The 25358-nt window shown below is 36.5% G+C and overlaps 2 protein-coding genes and 1 long non-coding RNA gene across 3 annotated transcripts; all 3 read left to right on the forward strand.

Annotated features, from left to right (window-relative positions):
- Nucleotides 1-1103: 1103 nt before the first annotated feature.
- LOC136808147 (protein unc-13 homolog B-like) lies at nt 1104-15274 on the forward strand. The gene is made up of 17 exons (XM_067064688.1): nt 1104-1441; nt 3575-3638; nt 4049-4124; nt 4445-4552; nt 4924-4983; nt 7603-7723; nt 8184-8290; nt 9579-9617; nt 10086-10188; nt 10849-11018; nt 11635-11750; nt 11940-12002; nt 12480-12577; nt 12987-13137; nt 14245-14313; nt 14861-14939; nt 15218-15274. Exons 1-16 carry the CDS (start codon nt 1104-1106, stop codon nt 14903-14905), a joined length of 1728 nt encoding a protein of 575 aa, XP_066920789.1. The 3' UTR covers nt 14906-14939; nt 15218-15274.
- On the forward strand, nt 14934-22721 carry LOC136808148 (protein unc-13 homolog B-like). The gene is made up of 5 exons (XM_067064689.1): nt 14934-14939; nt 15218-15274; nt 16830-17020; nt 21608-21773; nt 22626-22721. Exons 1-5 carry the CDS (start codon nt 14934-14936, stop codon nt 22719-22721), a joined length of 516 nt encoding a protein of 171 aa, XP_066920790.1.
- Nucleotides 22722-24377: 1656 nt separating this feature from the next.
- Nucleotides 24378-25144, forward strand: LOC136808168 (uncharacterized). Its single transcript, XR_010846830.1, has 2 exons — nt 24378-24711; nt 24962-25144. It is a non-coding gene; the product is annotated as an uncharacterized lncRNA (long non-coding RNA).
- The last annotated feature ends 214 nt before the right edge of the window (nt 25145-25358 follow it).

The raw sequence follows: 25358 nt of genomic DNA on the forward strand, positions 1-25358 counted from the left end.
TTTAATAAGGTTCTTTTAAAACGTTTGTCAGCTTACGTAGATAGAAATCATTTTGAACGTTCTTTCTTGTAATATATTTGATGCGAGGCTTTTGCTCTTCTGATACATGTTTCTTTTTTATAAGAACATTCAAAATTTTTGAAGCCTTGGAATGTTTTTAACTTTTTGAGTTTAATAATAACATATTCTTATTTTTGCCATTTTTTGAGTATTTTTGTCATATTCATATGAAATTCGGTGTTCTAGAGTCTGCAAAGCCTTAAAATGTTTTTAACTTGTTCTGAACATTTTGACCATCGAAGCCTTATGTTCTTAATATAGTTTGTTCTTATAAAAAAACGTACACTGTACCGAGTTTATGTAATTCAGCGACGGAGACGGTGAGGTTGTAATTTGACTAGATCCTGACCAACTGAGGACGAAGTTAAATCAGTACTTTTACCGTCCGCGGGTCGGAATCGCGGGTTATTCCAAATCGCTTCAATCACTCTACCGTCCTCAAAAGCTCAAATACATGAACTCGATTTTGTATCTACCTACCGGATCTAATTGTACCTTCGATTTTAATCAATTAATTAGTTAATCGAACTAATTGTTTTCAAATCTGTTTGGCGAAGTCGCTGTTTTGTCGTTTCAAATTTGATAAAGGGATGACAAAGACCAGAATGCTGTGGTTGATTTTTAAATAACTTTCAGTAGGGTCATTTTTCGTGCTCTTTCCTCTGTGAGGGTCTTAGTCTAGCTCGATATTATCACGTAACAATATCATACAACACCCATATTTACTGATTATAAATAACTCAAGTCTAGCACAGGCCATTTCATATGCTCTCTCTAAACAGCTCTGAATACTCTGGTCAAAATATGAATAATAATTTTATTTCCCATACACTTTTGTTCAGAAAACAATCAAAAAATGATGAAAAAAAAACGTGTATAATACGCATTAAATGAATGAGCCGAAAACGAATTTTTTGGGTCAATGTGAAGGGGCATAAATTCGAAATTCGAAATTCGAATGTATGGCGACGAATTTGGTCTGTCCATATATGATGTTTTCTTCGATTTGAATTAACAAATCTGGAAACAAAAACCCTTTTATCATGCTCAAACAATTATTCTCCGGCTTTCATGTTTCGCCCTCACATGAAGCGCCCACCGCCCTCGATTCTCCGCTCGCCGCCCTCGATTCTCCGCCTACTTCAAACGAAGAACATCTTAACCAAGACTCTTTGAAAATTGAAAACAACAATGATGACGTCGCAGACGAAGAAATACCAAAAACGCCACTGCGCAGGCGCAAACAGGGTCATTATGTACATCGAATCAACAATTGGATTTCTGACGAACGACAAAATGATCGGAATGAAGAATTGACGACTTTTGAACCGGCGTCGGCGAGTTCGACGTCTGTTTCTCGGGATATTGAGTCTGCAATGATGTAAGCTTAATAAGTTTTGTGAATTTTCAAAAAGGACTCAAGTTGTTCTTGGCTCCATGTTTTTCTTCAGGGGTCTTATTTATTCCTATACAATTCGCCAGTGTTAATTTTCCATTCGCCAGCTTATCGATGATGATGATTCTGATTCAAATAGGGACGGAGTAGCTTTATCTACTTTATTTGTATTATCTGTGAATGGGACACTTTGAAGACACCATCTAGTTTTTGAAAAAGCTTTTCTAAAATGAAAAAAATGAAACTTCAACAAAGCAATCTTTTCATTTACTATGCTTGGTTTTGGATGGTAGGAAACTATCTTTCATATTCATCGAACTGAGAGGATAGTAAATAGAATATTTTGAAGTTTTTGCATCGTGGTAGACAAGGAAGTCGAAAGTGAAATAAAGTAAAGGTCGATTTTTTTTCTTAAACTGACTCGCGTTTAACTCGTATATAATGTTTGAAACATGGAAGTAGAGGATTCGACAAATTTTGTCATGGCGCCAAGAGAAAGAACTAGAGTCATATCTTCAAGGTGATGTAATTAATATTTGTTGTAAGTAAGTTAGTAAGTAAGTAGTAAGTGTGCGACCACAGTCAAAGGCCGAAGGTTTCTCTTTCGATAGCTATCTACCCGAAGGCAGGAGAGGGCGCCACTCTTTCTCCCTGGATTGCCCCCACTTACCCTTGATCCTTCTCTTAATTGCTGAGCATCAAGCAGAGAGGCACCAAGTACCATTTTAAGAATCTTTGGTATGACTCGGCTGGGGGTTGAACCCACAATCTTGCGAACCGTAGCCGAATGCTCTACGACTGCACTACGGTCACTACTGTATTTGTTGTGGGTTGTGGCATTTTCCTGAACGAAAATGCTCTATTTCTAGAGAATTATATATACGATGATCCTATTTCAATGATACGACATTCTTATAGATGTAAATATTTAGAAATAAATTTTGCGTTATCGAGTAGAATGCATTAAACAATTTAAATTACGGCCTATAGTAATTTATGGAATAAAATTCCGCCACTTTTATTTTACGGAATTTTGTTCCCGCAAATTACTAATCTACGGAATTCGTTAATATCTCTTGAACCAATAGAGGTATGCTGTTCAAATTTTACACATGTGTTTACAATGGACCAATGCTGCTACATGCAAATTTTGAGAATATGAGACCTACGTAAACAGTAATTACGGTCAATGAGGAATTTGGTGCCGTACTGATTACAAAAATCCCGTAAATACAGTCTATTCCTCTAAAGAATCCTGCATTGTAACACGCATAAGTAATTTTGTCGTTCTTTTAAGCCACGTGCAGTTAATTCCCGTGATAAACGAAGAGGACTGAATCGCTGGTGGGGTGATACAGTCACTTTCGGTCGGGGTTGTGGACGGCAAAATATGTCGTTCTTTATGAAATTTGTCGTTCTTTTTGTCTATTTTTAGTAATGCAGGATTCTTTAGATAAACCCCCTCATAACTAATTACGTAATGCTAAACAAGGTTTTCTCGGAAATATTATGTTTTTTTTTATTGGCCATTATTCACAGACTGTAGATCGATCTGTTTTAGATCAAAGAAACTGGGACATGGCTACAGGGGCTACAGCGATAATTTTGAAACTAAAATCTCAGAGTCACTCAAGCATAACTTATCAACATCTTCACTCTTTAAATAACAATAGCCAGTATGTTTCCTGCGATTGAGATGTTTAGTTTTTGATACCCTAGATGCTGAAGACGACGGTAAATCAGCACTTTTACTTTCTTCGATTTTGTGGATCAAAGTTCCAAATCACGCCAGTGTCTGCAGAAAGGTACTCTTATGTTCCAAATAAACAGCCCCCCCCGCTTGTTAATTTTCGAAATTTTTCCAACCCCCCGGACCTTATTAGGACCCACCGTTTTCGTAATTACAATTTTCAACCCCCCGGCAATTAGGACTAGGAACCCCCGTTTATTAAAATTTTGAAAATTTTCCAACTCCCCCCCCGTTTATTCGAGCCACCCCCCCCTCCCCCCACCGTTTATTTGGAACCTAAGAGTAAATACATAAACTCGCTATGTAATGTAAACATCTCCTGGTCTTCAGCACCAAAATTTCATTTCCCCCTTTCTTTTCTTATTCAGGGATCAGTTTTTTAACATTGACACTTCGACGGAGACAAAAATTCGACGGAATTCAATTTTCGGTGTAAGCCAACTTTCATCTTTGTATTCTTATAGTTAAGCACATGTGACATGTGATGCTCATGACGTAATGCTTTTATACGGAAGCACCCAAAAAACCGGGTGTTTTCCACTAATTTTGAATTTAAACAATAAAACACCAGGGCGGTTTTGGTTGCTTCTCTATCAAATAGTACATAATGGTTCTCGTGAATGGCCGCTTTAGTAAATGTAATGGTTGGTCCTGAATAATTCCAGTGATCAGACAAAGAAACGCTTACTTTTTATTTGAAAGAAGCTGTTTGAGACTTTTTGGCTTGGGTCAACGTCATCTGTATAATTCATGCGTGTCCTTTTCGGTTAAATGATGAACTTTTGGAAGGAAATACTTTTTGTACCTTACCTCTTTTCATATCTTATCCTTCCTTTTTTCAGCAAGCGATCACGAACATTCAACAACGACAGAAAACAAACTTCGCTCGAAACTCCGTCAACGATGACGACCTTGTACGTAAATAAACAACCTCGTCCTTTAAGATTTTTTTAAAAGCTTAGTTATATAATTTCAAATTGTTTGGAATTGTGATTCATCTATTACATATGTTAATTCATTTCCAAAATTCGAACGCCGTATCCTTAGTCCTTCCAAAGAACTTTAAGTTTACGATTTGTCAGAAAATTTTGCTTTAAAAGCTTGGGTCCATTTGAAAAAATGCTGACATATTTCACTTTGATCTGAATTTTCGCTTGGTGATGTTTTCCATTTCAGGGAAGATCTTAAATATTTTCAACTTTTAGTATAACAGCTCACTATAAACTTTTTACATTTAGGTACAACACCACACAGTTTCGAGAAATTTTCAGCTCAACACCCAGTATATTGTTACGAGTGCAGTAACATTCTTTGGGGGTTGTGGAGTCAAGGGCTGAAATGCCAAGGTAAGGTTTTCTCGCTCTTTTTGCCAAAACCGCCGGACATTGTTTCATGCTTTACGTTTTTCACGAAATATTAAGAATATTTTAAATTTTAAGGCTTTTAAAAACACACTTTCTTTGAAAATTGCACAAAAATACTCACAAAATGGGTGAAATTAAAAACGTTTTTATGCTTAAAAATCAAAAGTTGAAAACATCCGAAAGGCTTCATAAAATGTTAATGCTCTTCTAAAAAAACTTGATATTTCACTATCATGCTAAACTTGAGATTTCATATTTTAGGCTATTTCCAATATCTGACTTTTTACAACAATTCATTTTGTATTTTTTTGTACTCCTATTCCATTCGAATAAAAGTTATTTCTTTTATTTAGAATGTGGTGTAAAATGTCACGAAAAATGTAAAGACCTTCTCAATGCAGATAGTTTACAACGTAAGTAAACCCCCTTTCGTTTGAAATCTCTTTTTGAACCATGGGCTCCCTTCTTTAAAGGTTTTGTTTTTACATAAGTGTTCCTGTTTCATATCAGACACATATTTCATATCAGGAAAGTGTCTGTCTATTGTTATATTGATAAAAATGTTTTTCTATTCCTCTTTCTGATCAATCTTGCTCCACATCTGTGCCAATTCAATATCAAAAGGCTTGTGAATTAAAATTGATGAGTAAGCGAACTATCACTCTTATTTAAAAACAAATGGACCTCTTTAGTTCAACTCACATCCAAAGTACACTCTCTCAATCCAAAAGAACCTTTAGTAAGTAGTAAGTCTGCAACCGCAGTAGGAGGCGACCTGAAGGCTCCTTTTTTCGATAGCTATCTACCCAAAAGTAGGGGAGGGCGCCATTCTATCTCCCTGGATTGCTCAATTTACCCTTGATCATGCTCTTAATTGCTGAGCATCAAGCAGAGAGGCATCAAGTTCCATTTTGGGAATCTTTGGTATGACCCGGCCGGGGGTTGAACTCACAACCTTGCGAACCGTAGCATCCGGCCGGCTCTACCACTGCACTACAATCGCTTGAAGAACCTTTAGTACTCTGGCATCTTGGATTCTTAATAATAATGTTTTAAAAACACCTTCAATCAACTTAAAGATATATATTGACAAATCTTGGGCAGTTTAACGTTTTTCAGAATATTAAGCTCGGGCGAGTACAATAATTGAGTATTTCAATTTTGGAAGGGTTTAGTGGCTGCCAGCCTATATTCTTGGCCCAATTGGAATATTTTTGAGCTTTTGGATTCCGATCACTTTAGTTTTCAAAGTTATTATTACTTTGCTTATACCTGCCCGTCTGAAATGGTCTTATATCTTTAAGTTTTACTCCATTCTTGACTTAATAATACATCAAGCTTGTGCTACATTTCACGCTAGCTAATGTAGACACATTTCACGATACATTTACTTGGAAAGCTGTCTTCAAAAAAGTAACACAGGATTTCAATCACCAACCCACACATAACCTACAAAAATATCTTGGTATTTCCAAAGCACAACGTTTTTAGAACATCCATTAAACAAACTATTTTTAATCGCAGTTCATTACTGCTAAAAATACTAATAGAATCACACTCATCTGCTAAAGTATTCTCAACGAATAGAATATTTGCACTTACCCTATTTTTCCTAAAGGAAGAACACTAAAAGCACTCTGAGGGAGTCCAATATTTACCCTATTTAGAAATTGCTTGATAGCAAGGCAACTCCCCCTTTGATCCTTTTCTATTTTTTGAAATCGAATTCTTCAAATTAGTGGTTGATCGTTGTGATTTCTCTTTTTGCTGGTTTTTATAAAAGAAAATTTTTTTGGATGTGGAAGTTGGTTTTTTATTTGATAACCAACCTCCGTCTACTTTGTTTGTTTTTTTGACCAGCTCTGGTTTCAATTATGAATAAGTTGAAAGAGAAAATTGCAAAAGTTTTAGGCAAGATCATTTTCTTCCTTATTTATTGTACGATGTTTTATATTGAAACAAACTAAATTGGTCTCTCACAGTCATATCTCAAAAAACTTTTAATAATTCGCTTTTTCAAGTGTTTGAGTGTAAAAGCCCGAAGGGCTAGAGTAGAATCTCTAACATTTCTTAGGCAAGAAAAAGTGAAGCCACTTATTTCCCATCCAAAACGCGCATAGAACGCACCGTAATAATGACGATGGATTGTATCTAGCGGTTCCTTTGTTTTTAAGGACTAAATTTTTTGAAATCTAGCGATAGATTTTAGTTTCAATCCGGCGTTTGTGTATAAACCTTCCCATCCAGGAGTCTCCAGTCTAGCCCTTCGGGCTTGGAAGTTAATGCTCTTGACATCGATTCTGGGATAATATTTTTATCGTGGTCTACAGGCAGTCTATACGCATAATCTCATCTTTTTATCGAGTTGAATTAGCTAATGCCTACCGGTCTAAAGGGCAAGAAAGCCATTTATTTAAATAATGATTTGACTTGATGATGTTCTCGTGGTTGTGGTTGCTTTTCAGTCGTGATATACAGCCAGCATTTATTAACTGTGGTCTATAGGCGCAATCATAGTGTCCTTCCTAGGTTATTACTTTTCTCGATTCCCCCCTCTTTTTATCCCCCACCATAATATTTAAACACCTTTTGGTCCCCCCTCTTTTTTTTGCTTTCCCCCAGTTATTTGACGATTTTGCTGTTCCCCATATGGTTAACATAAAAATGCCTTAAATCAAGTTTTAAGTTTTGGAAAGCTTGAAAATAACAGCCTTGAAACTGCTTGAAAATAAAGTTGTATTGAAAAATTGGTTTGGTTCAAGTAAGGTTTGCTGATTTTATTGCTTAAAAAGGTCTTCTACGAGATTACCTTGAGATCAGCGAGGTTCCCCAATCAAAATTTCCAAAATTTATGGTCCCCCCTCTTTATTTTCCCCCATCAAATTTCAAATTTTTCATTTTCCCCTATATCTCAAAAAATTGGGCAAAATCAGAATGAGGAGGAAGACGCTATGACATTGTGATGACATTACCAGCATTTATTAACAGCGGTCTATAGGCGCAATATAACGTTCTTGTTCTCTCTAATGCAGGTGCTGTTGAGAAATCATCGAAGCAGGGTGCAGACCACATCGCCAAAGCTAAATTATCACACATTAGGGAGAAGATGGAACAGCGATGTATCGAAAAATACGAAATTTTTGAAATGATAAGGTTATCCATAATTCACAAATATATTTTTATCCATCAAAACTTAACCATTTCCTCCATGGTTTTTGTTTGTAAACTTACCTTGTGTAAAATATACGGGTTTCAATTTGTGACATTCTAGTTTTTCCGGTTAAGGTAACTAAACATTTGGTTCGGTTCGAATCCCGCCTTTTCCATTGTTCCGTTTCCGTTTATTGGCCGTGGACGCTATGAAAACAATTGAAAGACAGTTTGAAAGTCCTAGATTGCTGGGATATCCACGTAAAATATCGATTCTATCTATCCATCTTGATAAATGCTAAGAATGCTAAAAAACTAAACATTCTCATCTTTGATTTGCAGCACAAGTGATCAATTACCCCCAGGCGACGGTTCTGAATACATAAAAACCCGGTCTTACTTTCTTAAAATAACTTTCATTCTACACACATTATACCTTATTACCTCTGTTCGCCATTGACAGGGACATGTTTCAGATTGGGGAATCGAAAGATGCGCAATATGTAGATGCCGTCAAACAAAATATTTTGGACGGTTCTTCAAAGTGGTTCGCCAAAATCGCGATTACAGGTATATTTTCTAGCACCCTAACCCAAACATTGTAGTTTCAACCATTTGCACGTCAATTGTGCACTCGAATCTGATTGGTTTAGAGGAGTGCGATTAATCGTTAATTTAACTAATACCACTTTGTGTATTCTTCAGGGGGGACGCTTTACCCCCCCCCCTTGTTCCTTTCAATCCTTCCAGTGTAGCAATACAGCGACAATGATCCAATGGACTTGTGCAAATCACTATTTTTTCCTTTGTTATTTGTGATTAATCGTTAATTACACTCAAAACCATACGATTACTAGTACTAATCAAAATATGAGCTCTAGTTCAGACTGCACACTTTTCGCTCTGCCTATTCTAATTGTGAATTAAAGTAGGTATAAAGTTTGCTGTCTAAAGTCAATGCATTGCCCATTTTGACATCAATGCAATGTCTTCTTTCAAGCAAAGATTTCAACTGCCAACTTCGTGCCCACTTTTTGCCTACTCTACAATTACAATAGACGGGGTAGAAAGTCAGCCGTTTAGACTAGAGCAGACAAACACTAAAAAATATAAAAAGGAGCTCGAATGGGTGAAAATCTTTCAATCAATCAACTTAATGATTTGAATTATTTTAACGAGGCTGATCTCACAAAAGTCGCTAGCGCTTATAGCCACGATAGTATACTTTTGAGAATGTGAGAGTACAGTCCCTGTTCTACAGGAAGCAGGTGTTGAGCTTTATAAAAACCCTGGAAGTAGTTTTTCAATCTTGCCAAACTAAAATCTCTGATCGAAGTGTACTGGAAATTGGTACCTTATAGGTTATATTACTCGATGACGGTGTAAGATGCACCGAGAGCGCTAGATCTATTATTCCTTGAGTACATCGTTGAACGTTGGACAAAGTTTTAGCACTGTAATTTTTTATTTGAGGGTCGACTTTCATAAAAACTTTGATTAAAGATGTCGGATATAGCTTGATGTACAATCTTGATCGAATTATATTGAGATTTTAGTTTATTTAAACGTTTTTCAGAATTTAGAATTCGGGCGAGAATTGCTATTTTAGTACTTCAGGGATTCTAGGCTATATTCCAAGCCTTATTGGATCAATTTTGAGCTTATAAATCCTGAGATCCTAAGGCCTTAAGTTTTAAGTCTTATGGTAAAAAAACTCAGAGTTAAAACTCTACTTTCCAACTGTAGTTAAACGCGCTTAAGAATCATTTGTGGTGTTTAGAATTTCGTAGGGAAATCCCTTTTGTCTCAAATATCTTTTCCAAAATGAATTCACCTTTCTCTTCTTTTTCTTGTTTAGTACTTAGTGCACAGAATCTGATTGCTAAAGACAAAGCTGGTAAGTTGAAATGACCTTCATCAAATTCTAAATTTTTTCATCTCATGATATGATTATTATGCCCTCTATGTGGTTTATTGTACCATCAATAAAAAGTATACAGGTTTGTCGAGATATTGTGAGCTTCATAATTTAAATTTTTTTGTTCATTCTTTTTTTAATCGTATAGAGGATGCTCTAATAATTTGAATTTTGAGCTATCATACATTAAATTTGAACAAAGTTGTTCGAAAGTTATTTTAGAAAAAACTGACTTTTTTTCCATGTTAGAATTTAAGATTCTTCTTGATTCCCCTTTAAAGAAACAATGTCCATCTAAGAACCCTAAATGTCAACATCAGAACAAAACTAGAAAAATTTGTTCTAAAGATTTTGGGACCGCGTGTAAAACGTTTGGCCGCGAACCAATTGCGTTCCATATGTAAATTTAGGATTGATGTTTTTTATCCTTTATTATTTTTTTCAAAGGGACGAGTGATCCGTACGTGACAGTGCAAGTCGGTAAAGTCAAGAAGAGAACCAAAACCATACAAAAGAACTTGAACCCTGTCTGGAATGAGATTTTCAATTTGTAAGAAGTTTTCTTAGATAGCGGAGCCGGCTGCCCATGGACCCCGTGAAAATAATCGAAAGGCTGTCTAAATGACCTAGACTAGTTGGCTATCCACGTCTAATTTCGGGTTTAGTCTCCTTTTTTTGGTACGGCGCAAGAAGTTCCCGTAAGGACGATTGCGGGCCGCACGGCGTTCTCAGGCGCTCAAATTCGCCTTGGTCAATCTCTACCGATGTGTTTCAATTCAAGCATTTATTCCCCCTCCCAAAAATATATCATTTTTCAAAGTATCCCTGTCACTACACAACAATAAAGTCTTGAGAATCCATCCACCTTTAGTTATACGAGGATGGTTTACCAGTATTGAATTTTCATACCTTATCGGGGAAAACTTCGTCGGGGAAAATTTTCGTCGGGGAAAACTTTCATCGGGGAAAGATATTCGTCACTTGCTGGTAGTTGGTAAACGCATTAAGACCGAGGAAAATTTTCGTCACTTGGCCGAAATTTCGTCACTTTTCCCCGACAAAGTTTTCCCCGATAAGGTAACTCCAAATTCCAAGAGACATAATTCAAGTCGAGTAATAGAGTGGCCAATTCCACACTGTTCTCTCAGGGGAGAAAACATTTAAGACTCGACTATACAACTTGAGTTTTCTTTTAATTTCTTCCAATCAGCCAATGTCATAACTCATCCGATCGAATTAAAGTCCGCGTGGGGGACGAAGATTATGATTTGAAAGCGCGCGTTCGCCAGCGTGTAACGCGTGAACCTGATGAGTTCTTAGGTCAAACAATCATTGAAGTTCGAACACTCAGTGGAGAAATGGACGTATGGTATAGTTTAGGTAAGGTTATTAGATCGAAATTAAACTTAGAATATGCCATAGTTTAAGACAAGATTTACCCAAGGAGCAAACGCGATGAGCGTAGTATTTTCTGTTCTACACGTTGTCTTGGGTTATAGGTTAATAGTCTTGATAAAAGTAAGCTCTGCGCCGATAACAAGGCTATTCTTCCCTGTTACTATGGTAACACGTACATGATTCCATAATGGTACCATTTCCCACTATTTAAAGTGCTACCCTCCAAATACCCAATGGGTGGTGCCCATTAGAATTTCATGTAATTTCTACATTAAGATTAGATGTTCTATCCTTTCTGGTGCTTTAACATAAAGCCTTCACTATTTTAACATAAGAAAAGCCCCAAAGTGACAAAATTATAGTGGTAAAAATTGTGTTCTTTGCCCGAATCCAGACAAATATTTCAAATTTTGTAAAAGATAATGTCCTCCAATAAACCCCATTTCCTACCACCTACAACCCTGAAATTTAAAGAGCGTCGTGCTACTCTTCTTGGTAAATATACTAAACTCGAAACGATAAATAATATACAGAAATCACAGGAGAATCAGTTTATTTTCCAACTTCCATTACCTCATCGTCATTTTATATCTTTCAGGGAAGCGAACAGACAAATCAGCAGTTTCTGGTGCAATAAGGCTGCATATCAGTATCGAAATTGAGGGCGAAGAAAAATTGGTCCCTTATCATACACAATATACTTGTCTACATGAAGTATGTACTTTTGTTAAAAATCAAAAAGGTCAAAGGTAGCCAGGTCACGAAGACTACATATTCCTTCACATTCTATTAATGAAACTTTGAACTTTTTGGTTGTTTTTATGTTTGGGGGGGGTGTTTTCAAATCTCAAACAATTCTTGATCCTTGGAATTAATCAAAATTGATTTTTCTTTTATTTTTAGATTCTTTTCAACCATTTGTATGAGAAAAATGAGAATCAAGTCGTCATACCAAAAACATACGGGGTAAGTTCAAAAAATCAAAAAAAAACTTTGTCCCTGTGTCCCTTTGTCCCTGTATATCATTGGCTTAATGCTTATTGGTAGCGTCAGATAATATTACCGAGTTTATTATGTGTATTTTTCAGCGACGGAGACGGTAAGGTTTTAATTTGACTAGATCATGACCAACTGATTGATTGATTTTGTGGGCCAGAGGTGCGGGTTTTTCCAAATCACTTCAGTCACTTTACCGTCCTCAAAAGTTCAAAATTACATAAACTCGCGTAATGTAATATTCACCTAAAATTTTTAAAAACCATTCTATCTATCGTACGTTTTTGGACACAGAATATAAAACTTGTGAAGGGTGTTTTCTTTCAAACATCAACCTCGTCAAGTCTTCTTCACTGGACTCAGATTATCAAAAAGCAAATTTCAACCAGAAGTGGACCCCAGGGTCTGATATTTGATTGGTTTTCTTAGGGTTTTCTTACTTTCCAGGACGATGCTTGGAAAGTATATTTCAATGAACCAGCTCTTGAAATTGTCAACGAGTTTGCGATTCGTTATGGAGTAGAGACTATCTACCAAGCTATGACGTAAGTCTCAAATGGAGAAATTCTCTTCTTTTTATAACTCTCTTGAAAACGGAATCTTTCTTGCCCTACTTGCCTTTCCTATAAATGTTCGTTAATAAAGTCGTCTTTTTCCGCTTTTCAAATTTTCTTTACGATTACGCTCTAACCTTCCTTTCGCATTTCTTGGTAAAAAGCTCCATTTGCAACGTAAATTTTATTTCTCAAAGGTAGGAATTCGAAAACTCTTTTTATCATTCTCTTGAAAACGGAATCCTTCTTGCCCGATCGGAAAGGTTTTTTGACATTTTTCTTGAATAGCCGTTGAACCCGCCTTTGTTTCGCTCTCCCACGCTCTAACCTATCTTTCACATTTCTTGCTCAAAAGCTCCATTTTTAACGTAAATTTTAATTATATTTTTCTTATTTATAGGCACTTCTCTTGTTTGGCAGCACATTACAATGAAGCAAACGTACCGGCTGTTATGAGTACTTTGTTAGCCAACATTAATGCTTTCTATGCTCATACAACAGCTACCAGTGCTTCTTCAGCTAAAACAAGATTCTCTGCATCAAACTTTGGCGTAAGTTTTGTTTTTCCCTCATAAGTAATCAAGTAAGTTTGCGACCGCAGTCGAGGACGACCCGAAGGCTCCCTTTTCGTATAGCTGTCTACGCGAAGGTAGGGGAGGGCGCCACTCCTTTCCCTGGATTTCTTCACTTACCCTTGATCCGTCTCTTTAGTTGCTGAGCATCAAGCAGAGAGGTATCAAGTACCATTTTGGGAATCTTTGGTATGACCCGGCTGGGGATCGAACCCACAACCTTGAGCACTGTAGCTGGATGCTCTACCTTCATGCTACGGCGGTTTTTTCCTCATACATGAACCTGATGTATATAACATACATCTACGCTCCGAATTACTACAATCTTTAACATGCAATTGTGTTTTGATCAAAGAATCTTTATGCCTGAAAAGAAAATTATGTCTACGTCCTATATCAGCAGTTTTCTCAGATCTAGGCTAAATTTATTAGAGAAATTCATTCATACTGACCTTATATTTTCGTGTTCCCTGGCCGGGACTAAACACTCCAAAATGTTACTTGATGTGTCTCGCCGCTTAATGCTTAGCATTTTAAGAGAAGGATGAAGGGTAAATGGAGCAATCCAGGGAGAAAGAGTGGCGCCCTCCCCTACCTTCGGGTAGCTATCGAAAGCTATCGAAAGAGGAGCCTTCGGGTCGCCTCCGACTGCGGTCGGAGACTTACTTACTTACTATAGATTAAAGCCCTAATTGAGAGTCGTTTATATGTCTTTAGACCATTGAATATGTTGGATTCTGGGTGTGGTTAAATTTTATCTCTGGGTGTATAGCCATCTGAAGAGGAGCCTTCAGATCGCCTTCGACCGTGGTCGCAGACTTATCTACTCACTACTTATTGCGGACATGTTGTGATAGATTCGATTGTCTCGTGCCATACGACCGACCCCTTCAGAACTGGAATCTCTGACATAGTACTAGTAACTCCCATAAGTCTACAATCAATGTGAAACCATCGAACACCCTCCAAATTGACCTTTCCCTGCGTGTTGCGGGGCTGGAGCTAGCGTACGTGGCAACCCCTTAGTGGATAACCAGATCACATTTACTTACTCACTGACTTATTATTTTTCTGATTCTCTTTTAGAAAGCACGGTTCGAAAAGATTTTGAACCAACTTCATAACCAGCTGAGAATCGATTTGTGTTCATACAGAGTAAGGCAATATCATATTTTAAGAACGTTTGTTCGATTATTTCAGCATCTGAAGACACCGGTGCGATTAGAAACTTTCTAAAAGCGGCATTTTAAACCCCTTCTGTAATGGAAGTTTGCATAGGAAAACTTTCTCTTCTTCATTAATAAAACCTATCGTTTTTTGGGGTCTTAAAAGAATAGGAAGTTAGTGAACTAGACTTTTAGGGAAACTAGCCCTACTCTCCCTACCCCCACCGAAAAATTTGCTTTATCGTTCAGCTCTGTTAAAATGACAACAAAAGTGATGCAAACCTTAAAGGAGGTTTAATTTAACATAAATGTCCCCGTTTCATATCAGACACATATTTCATATCAGGACAGTGTCTGCCTATTGTTATATTATGCTGATATAAGCAAAAAAATGTTTTTCTTTTCAACTTTTTTGACTAATCTTGCTCCACATCCGTGTCAATCCAATGTGGAAAAACTTGTGGATTAAAATTGATGAATATGCAAACGAAGAGTGACCTCTTATTTAAAAACAAAACCTTTAACTTTTTTTTCAGTCTCTGTTCCCAGCGTCGTCTGGCAGATCTCAAATCGACTGTTGACCTTTTAACCAGTATTACTTTCTTTAGAATGAAGGTAAGTGATAGGATCTAAAGCTTTAATTTAAAGCTATTAGCCGTCATTTTAATTAAAACTAGTCTGAGTCGAAGACCTTCAAAACCCCAGGTACTATGGTAATATAACCCTAAGAGCACGAATCCGTTAGTTGATGTCAGCAGCCTCGGTCTCAACATCATTCTCATGAAATCATTTTATTTAGACAAACTCTTGAGGTTTTTAAGAAGTCTAATTTGTTCTGTCCCGTGTGTTATTGGATTCCTGGCTTTGAATCTCCGTATTGTTTTCTCTGGCAGGTTCAAGAATTCAGTGCTCCGCCACGCGCCGCTCACGTTGTCACAGAATGTGTCAAGGTAATTCTTTTTTGTCTCAAACTCATCTAAGAATGGGTCCTTGATCTATTGAGGATTTTGAATTGTGTCTCTGTTTTTTTATTATTTTCGATTTTGGCGAGACAAATTTAATTTATTGTTCTACGGGAAGGTCTTCAGAAAAATATAGGTCGGTCGGTACACTTGACTCTCGCTAATTCGAACTCAAAAATTTTTTTGAATTGCAGAGAGATTCGAACTATAGAAAGTATATTAAGAGGGTTTCTCCTTGATGGGGACTGGGAATAGATTCGAACTATAAGAAGATTCAAACTATGGCAGGATTCGAATAGTGGAAGTTCGAGTAAGCGAGAGAATACTGTGATTATAAAGATCAATTTCTTAAAATATAGGGTCGGAGGTCAAGACCTAAATAAGTTTTTGACGTTTTGAAGCAGTAGACTTTTTCATCTTTATCGATGAGCGACTTCCGTGCCATTTCCATAATGTTATTTTTAAATTCATCTAATGATCTGGAAAAAACTTATTCAGTTCATCCTCCAGCTTTACAAATTCAATATTTTTTTTCGATGTTTGAAAAAAAGCATTAGTTGGGCCTGTGAAACTCTGTTTTGCTAGCATTTAGAAATCATGTCAGGTTGCTTTTAGACTACAGTGTGGCAAAAAAGAATGAGCAATTTTAAAGCGAATTGACTTGAGTATAAATCCAGATTACAGATAAACATTTAACCTTTCCGTGTCATTTGTCGGATATATACGACATGCGAAAATTCAATTCCTTTGCCGCATGTCTGATGTATCCAACACGCACATTTTATTTATATTTGCCCATGACGGATATACCCGACATGCATTAAATTTCTCATAACCCCAAAATTAAAAAATTTCCATACAAGGGTCTTATCTATTGACCCAAGGAACAAATATGCCGAATTCCAACCAAGTCCAACCATTTTGACGTCTCATAATTTTGGCGCACAATGCTGATCCCACGGCCCCGTAGTGTTAATATTTTTCGGAAAAAAATAGTGTACTGGAGCCTTATCCGAGTGCTTGCCTAGCAGACGAATAAGACGCAGTGGGTGAGTGAGTCTAGACTACGAAAGGGGCGGGCTAGAGGAACCTAGGGGAGTAGAACCTAATCCTATTTGCAGACAGGAACGGGAGACTGTGCAGTTACAATAAACTAATATTTAATAATGACAACGCTCTACAATCGTGTTATAAATAAGAAAAGGATACTTACAAACCTATGTCCTGAGCAGGTCCGCCGCCGATCGCTGCCGAAACAACACTAAAGTTTAGGAGGGCTGGACAGCAATTGCTAAGTTGCTGCCCAGTGGAGCGTGGAAGGCGTAGTTGGGCGTTAGAAGGGCGCTAGATACGATCAGTAAAGGTATAGCCGAAGGAACTTTAGTACAATAGGTAACCTGTGGAAATCTATTTTTGATTATAAATTTTCTCGGCAATAGAATTTTCATCTTTTTTAAAGCCTCGGCAAATAGATCGAGGTGCTAAAATAAGGTATCGGTACGGAAAGGGTTAAGTAAAGATATTCGATCTTTATCTTTTTTAGAATTGTATCGAAGCCAACTTCAACTTTTTGTACAACAATTGCACCGTGCTTGGCAATGACCAAGAGAAGAATGATGACGCCACAGGGACTTCTTCTGTATCTCAAGATTTAGATTTTTGGGTGAAATTGATGGAGTTGGTTGTATGTGTGATTGAAGAAGACGGAGATGTCTACACTCACCATTTGAACCAGTAAGATCATCTTCTTTGATTGGGCTTTTCCAAAAATAGTCCGTGCCCCCCCCCCTGTTGAGGATATTGGATATCGAATTTTGTTCAAAAGTGGATATCCAGGTGGTTAAATATCTTCAAGGGAGCGGATATCTAGGGGGTAAAGTGTCTTTTGAAGTAAACAAGACGACTTGAAGTCGAAAATTTCGCCTAGAATTTGAATTGCATGGGAAAAACAAGAAGTAGAGATTAAAGCTAATCTGAATGTGCGCCGTCCCTTGTTTACCTTGTAAGAACTTACTACCAAAAGGCATGTCACAGTCTATCAAGATTTATTGATTTGATTCTTATAAGGTAAATACTTATAAAAAAAAATAAATATGCTCATATTGTGCGCAATCTCTTGTTTACTTTGTAAGAACTAATAAACCAGCTGCGCTGGAAGCTCCGGCTTAAGAGATAAAAAGATGTGAAAGATGAGCTTGTTGAGTTAGTTGTGTCAGAACGTTGCCCACAAACTACTAATCAGAACACATCAGAAAGCAAAGTAATAATTCTATTGCAGAGCGAGTATGAGAAATAATCTTAACAAATAAATACTGTAAACCAGCTGGAAGTTTAGCTCTTCTAAGTGATTACACATGCACTTTCTTGCCTAAAGAACCAACCCCACCCCCGCCCACTCATCCATGACTAAAAAGTTCAAAATTGGAGCTAAAGGAGATAAACATTTAGAAGTGAATATTTCCAAGTTCTTGATAAATTTTTTTTTTCTTAACTTGCCAATAGCGAAGCCATGATACGCCGTTGATCTGCGTTGATTTGATTGTCCGGATAAAATTTTGGGGAGAAAAATAGCCTAAATTAGAGGCCACAGCTTTTAGCTAAGCATTACTTTTTCTGTTGGGATAATACTTGGAGGAGAGTAGGATAAACCAAATAAATTGGTACAATAGTGTGTATGTAATAAATAGTGTTATATTTGGAAAAAACCTGTTACGGGTTTGAAAACTCTTCAAAAGGAATGGTCGCCCCAGCCAATGAAATTACGACAAAGTCCAAAAAATATAATTTTCAGTTATAACACTGTGAAAATTTCTCCGATCTTGTTCAAATTTACACAGGAATTGTGTTTTAATATCCTTTACTGAATTCTCATAGTGATATGTTTGTAAAAAATCTGTGTCAGGTTTGAAAAATCAAAAGGAACGGTCGACAGCCGCAATGAAATTACGACAAAGTCCAAAAACGATCATTTTCAGCCATAACACTGTGAAAATTTCTCCAATCTTGTTCAAATTTTCACAGGAATTGTGTTTTAGTATCCTTTACTGAATTATCATAGTGATATGTTTGTAAAAAATATGTGTCGGGTATGAAAAATCGCAAGCCGTGTTGAAATTACAGCCATAATACTGTGAAAATTTCTCCGATCTTGTTCAAATTTACACAGGAATTGTGTTTTAGTATCCTTTACTGAATTCTCATAGTGACATGTTTGTAAAAAATCTGTGTCGGGTTTGAAAAATCAAAAGAAACGGTCGCCAGCCGCGATGATATGAAATTACGACAAAGTCCAAAAACGATCATTTTCAGCCATAACACTGTGAAAATTTCTCCAATCTTGTTCAAATTTTCACAGGAATTGTGTTTTAGTATCCTTTACTGAATTATCATAGTGATATGTTTGTAAAAAATCTGTGTCGGGTATGAAAAATCGCAAGCCGTGTTGAAATTACAGCCATAATACTGTGAAAATTTCTCCATTCTTGTTCAAATTTTCACAGGAATTGTGTTTCAGTATCCTTTACTGAATTCTCATAGTGATACGTTTGTAAAAAATCTGTGTCGGGTATGAAAAATCGCAAGCCGTGTTGAAATTACAGCCATAATACTGTGAAAATTTCTCCATTCTTGTCCAAATTTTCACAGGAATTGTGTTTCAGTATCCTTTACTGAATTCTCATAGTGATACGTTTGTAAAAAATCTGTGTCGGGTTTGAAAAATCAAAAGGAACGGTCAACAATGATTAATATAATCCAAAACAGGATCATTTTCAGCCATAAACATAACACCACAAAAACTACTCAGATCGTTTTCAAATTTGCACCGTAATGTTGTAATTTTAGTATTCTCTTTTAAATTCCAATGTGTATTGAAAGTTTCACTGTCAAGTTACCTGTACAGAGTTTTATGGTTTTGTTTAGCCATATATGCAAGATTTAAGCACTCGATCAGCTGACGATTCATAGCCAAAATTTCTCCAAAGTCTTTCCACATTGTTAGAGAGCCAGTATGCATCAAACTTCTCATAAATCATGTCCAAAACATTATGAATAATGATGAAAATGATCAATTTTTCACTGAGATTTGCCAGTATTTGCTACACAGTCAGCTAGTCCACTTTCGGCAGCCATCTTTTTCTTAAATACTTTCGGCCAATCAAATCACAGTATTATTGGAAAATCCGTTTTTATCAAATCGGAATAGATCATCGGATTAGATAAACAAACAAAAAATGTCTTGACCGTCGTCGGACGAGAGAGAATTTAAGGCTCCTAGGCCGGAGCAATTACCGAAAGGTATATTCCCGTATATCAAGAGTTATTGATTTGATTCTTATAAAGTATATGCTTATAAGAAAAATAAATATGCTTATATTGTGCGTCATCCCTTGTTTACTTTGTAAGAACTAATTACCGAAAAGTATGTCACCGTCTATCAAGAGTTATTGATTTGATTCTTATAAAGTATATGCTTATAAGAAGAATAAATATGCTCATATTGTGCGCCATCCCTTGTTTACTTTGTAAGAACTAAATACCGAAAGGTACATCACCGTCTATCAAGAGTTATTGATTTGATTCTTATAAAGTATATGCTTATAAGAAGAATAAATATGCTCATATTGTGCGCCATCCCTTGTTTACTTTGTAAGAACTAAATACCGAAAGGTACATCACCGTCTATCAAGAGTTATTGATTTGATTCTTATAAAGTATATGCTTATAAGAAAAATAATTATGCTCATATTGTGCGCCGTCCCTTGTTTACTTTGTAAAAACTAATTACTGAAAGGTATATTCCCGTATATCAAGAGTTATTGATTTGATTCTTATAAAGTATATGCTTATAAGAAAAATAAATATGCTCATATTGTGCGCCATCTCCTGTTTACTTTGTGAGAACTAATTACCGAAAGGTATATCACCGTCTATCAAGAGCTATTAATTTGATTCTTATAAAGTACACGCTTATAAGAAAAATAAATATGCTCATATTGTGCGCCATGCCTTGTTTACTTTGAAAGAACTAATTCTCGAAAGGTATATCACCGTCTATCAAGATTTATTGATTTGATTCTTATAAAGTATATGCTTATAAGAAAAATGAATATGCTCATATTGTGCGCCATCTCTTGTTTATTTTGTAAGATCTGATTGACGAAAGGTATATCACCGTCTATCAAGAGTTATTGATTTGAATCTTATAAAGTAGCCCAATTTTCACTGAAGATTGGTGCCTGTGCACCATGAAACTCTGAGTTTGAAACAAAGATATTGTGTCAACTCTTTATTATAGAATCTTATAAAGTATATGCTTATAAGAAAATAAAGAAAAAATCAAAACTGTGAAGCTAAAGACACAAAAATATATGACGCAATCCAAAGAAAACCCGCGAAAATTGTCCGTGGTTATACGAGCGTGTAATTTGTAAATTAAATTTAGTGAGTTCGTCCACCGTATCAAGTACTTTCGTTTTCTAATTTTTTTTCCGCACCGCCGCGAAAGACTATCGTAATACTTTCGCTAGGCGAAATTAAAAATACGATATCCAGGGGTAAGCATCTTTATAAGAGAGGATATCCAGGGGGTCTTTACTAATAAAGTAGGATATCTAGGGGGTTCGATACTTCGAAAAATCAATATCCTCAACAGTGGAGGTAAATGTCTATGTCTCGTCTATGAGAGTTTCTTGTTGACAGTGACTTTCAACATTGTTAAATAGTTGAGCGTATCGATTAGTAAAACGAGAGCATCGACTGTACGTAGTAAATGACGAAAGTTGTTTTTAGGCATAACTGAGAGTAATTGTGAGCAAGTGTTCTTTCCGAATCTTCTTTGCTTTGGCTGCATTGAAAAAAGCCTTGCAGGTTGCTTTGAATCCTAGCTTTGTCAGTTTCCGTGAAATTTGGTGTGACCACCCTTAAAATTATACCATTTATGCTATCGTTTACCGAAATTGACGATATATTTTTTAACCATTTTACCGCAGCTTTTACCGAGGCATTTACTCAGTACCTCCGTCAATTGCCAAGTCTGTTTAGGAAAGATTTCGGCTCATTCTAGGGCTCGAACCTACCTTATTACATGAATATTAGGGGACGTGTAATTAATACGAATTGAGAAATTTCGTGTTAATTAAAACCCCTTTAATTAAAACCAGCCGTGGTGTCCTTAAAAAAGCAATAAAATTCATGTTATTTTTTTGCGTGCTAATTTCAAGGCCGTTAAATACTTCCATACTTATATTCATGTAATAAGGTAATCAATCTGCTTGCTTAATAAAACAAGACTTTGTATATCAAAATCATCTTTCTTTGAAGGTTTCCATCAGACTTGAACGTTGGTGAATTGAGTGCGTTTAGAATGTGGACGATGTTTGGTGAGGCATTACAAGAGTTTCTTTCGGAACACGAAAAATTGTTTTTATCTGACGAAGAAAAAACGAATACGTGGAAGCGAACGGATTATATGAATCTCTATTTCAAGGTGAGTCTGAATAATCAAGGTTTGGTTCTATTCGAACTGTGGTGCAGTGATAGAGCATCCGGCTACGGCTCGCAAGGTTGTGGGTTCAACCCCCAGTCGGGTCATACCAAAGATTCTTAAAATGGTACTTAATGCCTCTTGCTTGGTGCTCAGCAATTAAGAGAAGGATCGAGGGTAAGTGGGGAAATCGAGGGAGAAAGAGTGGCGCCCTCCCCTACCTTCCGGTAGATAGCTATCGAAAAAGGAGCCTTTGGGTCGCCTCCGACTGCGGTCGCAAACTTACTTTACTTACTATTCTATTCATTGGAAATTCAATGAGAAAATTGCACTCCAAAACGATCCCATTGGACAAAATTTCGACCAGGAAACTATGTTAGGGTGTATTTTAAAAATTTACAAATTCGAAATGTGAGTGGAATAATTTGAAATAGGGATTTTTAGGTATTTTCTGGAATTCTCTTGTTTTTTTATGTAGTTGTGGAATCTTATTCGATTTTTTTTGGATTATTCAATTATTTTGGTATTTCAAAAAAGAATTCTCGAGTACTATATCCCCTCTTTCTACTAGCGCGCTCTGATTATTGATAATTCATATCACCGTGGCCGTGAAATGTAGTACGGCTAGTTCAAATTGAAATTAAAGTTATAAGTTAACGCTCTCTGACTCTGTTTTCAAGGGGGGGGGTAATTTTCTTCAAATATCGAATAAAAGAGAGAGTATCGAATAGTAGAGCGCCGTTTGTGAGAATTTCTTGTTGAATGTGACTTTAAATATTACTAGATAATGGAGCATATCGAACTGTTGAACGTCGACTTACAGAGTATCAACTTTATTTTCATTTCTCATTTCAGCCTTATCACGTGATCGTTGGAAACGACGATGAAACAAAGAAAATACAAAGTCACTTAGCAACAGGAATGTCACAAAACTCCACCCTCTTGTTATAATACTTGACCACGTGGGATAGTTATCGAGAGATCTGGGAACTAGACAAAGAGGCTTTCATTCGCCGTTACCAACGTTTGAACCCACCTGTCTCTTCTTTTGATGCCGATATTTCTAGGTAAGGTTCATTTAATATTTGGATAACACAAAGCTCTAGTTAAGACGGCCGACTTTCTGCCTTGTCTATTCTAATTGTTAGAGTTGGCAAAAGTGGACACAGAGTTGGCAATTATATTATTTGCTTGAAAAAGATGGACAGATGTCGTTACATTGACGTCAAAAGAGGGTTATGCATCATTGAAAAGCTCATAATGATGTTTAGCTAGACCCAACGAGGACGCAAGATGAAGATATTTGTGATTGCCGCCTAATGATGTTATGTCTTACTATTTTAAGATATACGGCAAGGTCTTGGTATGCTACATTAAATACAGTTAAATGCAACTGTACGGCAGCTAAATTAACAATCCAAAAGTTTGCTCAACAACCATAAATGAAAACATTTCAACTGAGAATGCAACAAGACCAAGCTGACAGCTCATAAAAACCTTTAAGAAAAGAAAGAAGATAAATATGTCTTTACCACAAATTGAAAACAGCCATCATGCATGCTTATTCTATCATCTTGCTGCGCAGAGCAGGTCAGTCAATAGCGAAAAGCAGGTATATATATTATCACCAATAATTGTCCATAATCTCACCCTCCAGAAACTTTCAGTGTTGAGACCGTATAAATAAAAAGATGGTAAATTTTCCCATCGCATGAACAAAAGGTCCAATATTTCAAATGTGTAATGAATTTGGTCAGTAAAGGAATAAACAGGAACAACAGATCTTCATCCCCATCATCCTGAAAAAAATCACTGTACTTCTGACGCACTACTCCTACTAGCATTGTAGAATAGCCTCGTATTGAACCAGTTTCAATGATGTAATGCTAAATCAATTTGCCGGCATCCGATAAATTCGGTAGATACGAGAATTTACCTTGAACTGACTCTCTTCGAGTTACCCTCCATGAAAGTGTGTAGATCAGTGAGTTTGAAAATAGCCATCTCTTTGAGAACTCGTGTAAATCCATTCTGCCATTCGTTACAATGACTGAGGATTGAGAATTTGAGAGGTGATGAATCAAGAAGAACGAATTGAATGTTGACAATGGTCTCCACTTTCTGTACATTGTTGGCAACTTCAGTGTATCTAGATTATCAAAGAAAAAGATGAATGGCTTACCTGGGAAGATCGATCACCTTAATAGTTATAGCTCCTTGAGATCACACAATATATTATTTTAGGTAATATTGCTAAAAAATTAAGATTGGGTCTTTTCTTACATTTCGTCAGAAACGGAGGCGAAATCACATTCAGCGTGAAAAAAAATATTCGTTATCAAAAGTAAAAGTCTAGCCAATAATACTAGGCTTTTTTACGCAGAATGTTTGGGCCCTAGGTTTTCGGGTTTTTATGCCGTGAGAAAAAAAATATTGGTTATCAAAAAGTAAAAGTCGAGCATTCAGGAACAATGTCAAAGGTGAGAATTAAGATTACTAGCTCTGGTTTATAGACTGCCCACTTTTTGCCCTGCCTATTATATTTGTGGATTTTAAAGTGAGAATAAATTTAACTGTCTAAATTTTAATACAACTACACAACTCCGCTCGCAGCTCTACTCTACCATTTTTGTTTTGATTTAATTTTGTATTTTAATGACCAGCCAGGTCTTTCATTTGAGGGCTATGCATGTTAAACCAGAAGTCTTTAACGTTCTTCGTTCATTTGTAATCTTCGATTTTCAGAGCTTGGGTTGCCCTATTTGTTGTGAACAAGATTACGGCACCGCAAATTTGGAAAAACCATGGTTACTTTTGTTAAAATCACGAAGGAGCAGATCGGTCCCGTAACAAATGGTTTTTTTGTGTTTTAAAGATGGTAGATCAAGCTTTCTTTTGAAACCGTTCGTTCTGTGGGGTCGTGCATTGTCTTCCAGCAAATGTAAATCAAAGAATTAAATCCAAAATTTTTCGAAGAATCCGTTGACTTTTTATGTGGTGTAAGGTAACAGCAGAGAGCTTAGACCTTCCTCTTTCATACTGTGCAATTATCTTTTGTGTATCTATATCTGCTCCATTGTAAGGGAAGTTTAATGGTATAGTGACCCCGTCTCTATGGCTCGCACTACGGAAAAACACTCTCGCCCCAAACTTCCTGCGCAGATTTTTTTGTAAAACACTTTTGATTTCAGTGCCGTGGACATGTTACAAGATGGTAGGAGGTTTTTGAACAGGAATCTTCAAAAAAATTGAAGTTCAAAATGGAATATCTGAAAAACTACTAAAGGTTGAAAGATAAGTGACCCTTCATTTTTTTTCTGAGGATAAGGGCTTTTCATTAAACTTGGTTTGACATTTTGAAAATGATTTTGAAATTTCGACTGATCCCCCTACCTTTTATAACAATTCAGACATAGTTCACATACATAAAACATTTCAGGGGGTTCCTCAACAAACAAAATGCCCCTAAACATATTTTTTGGACCTACCGGGAGGTCCTTTAATTTGATCGTTGTCCGTTCGTCTGTTACAAGCTTTTCTCGGGATTGGCTCATTAGTTTTTTTTTATTTTTCGCACAATGATACAAA

This window comes from Clytia hemisphaerica, unplaced genomic scaffold (genome assembly GCF_902728285.1).
Source record: "Clytia hemisphaerica strain Z4C2 unplaced genomic scaffold, Clytia hemisphaerica genome assembly, whole genome shotgun sequence".
In the NCBI taxonomy this organism is placed as follows: Eukaryota; Metazoa; Cnidaria; class Hydrozoa; order Leptothecata; family Clytiidae; genus Clytia; species Clytia hemisphaerica.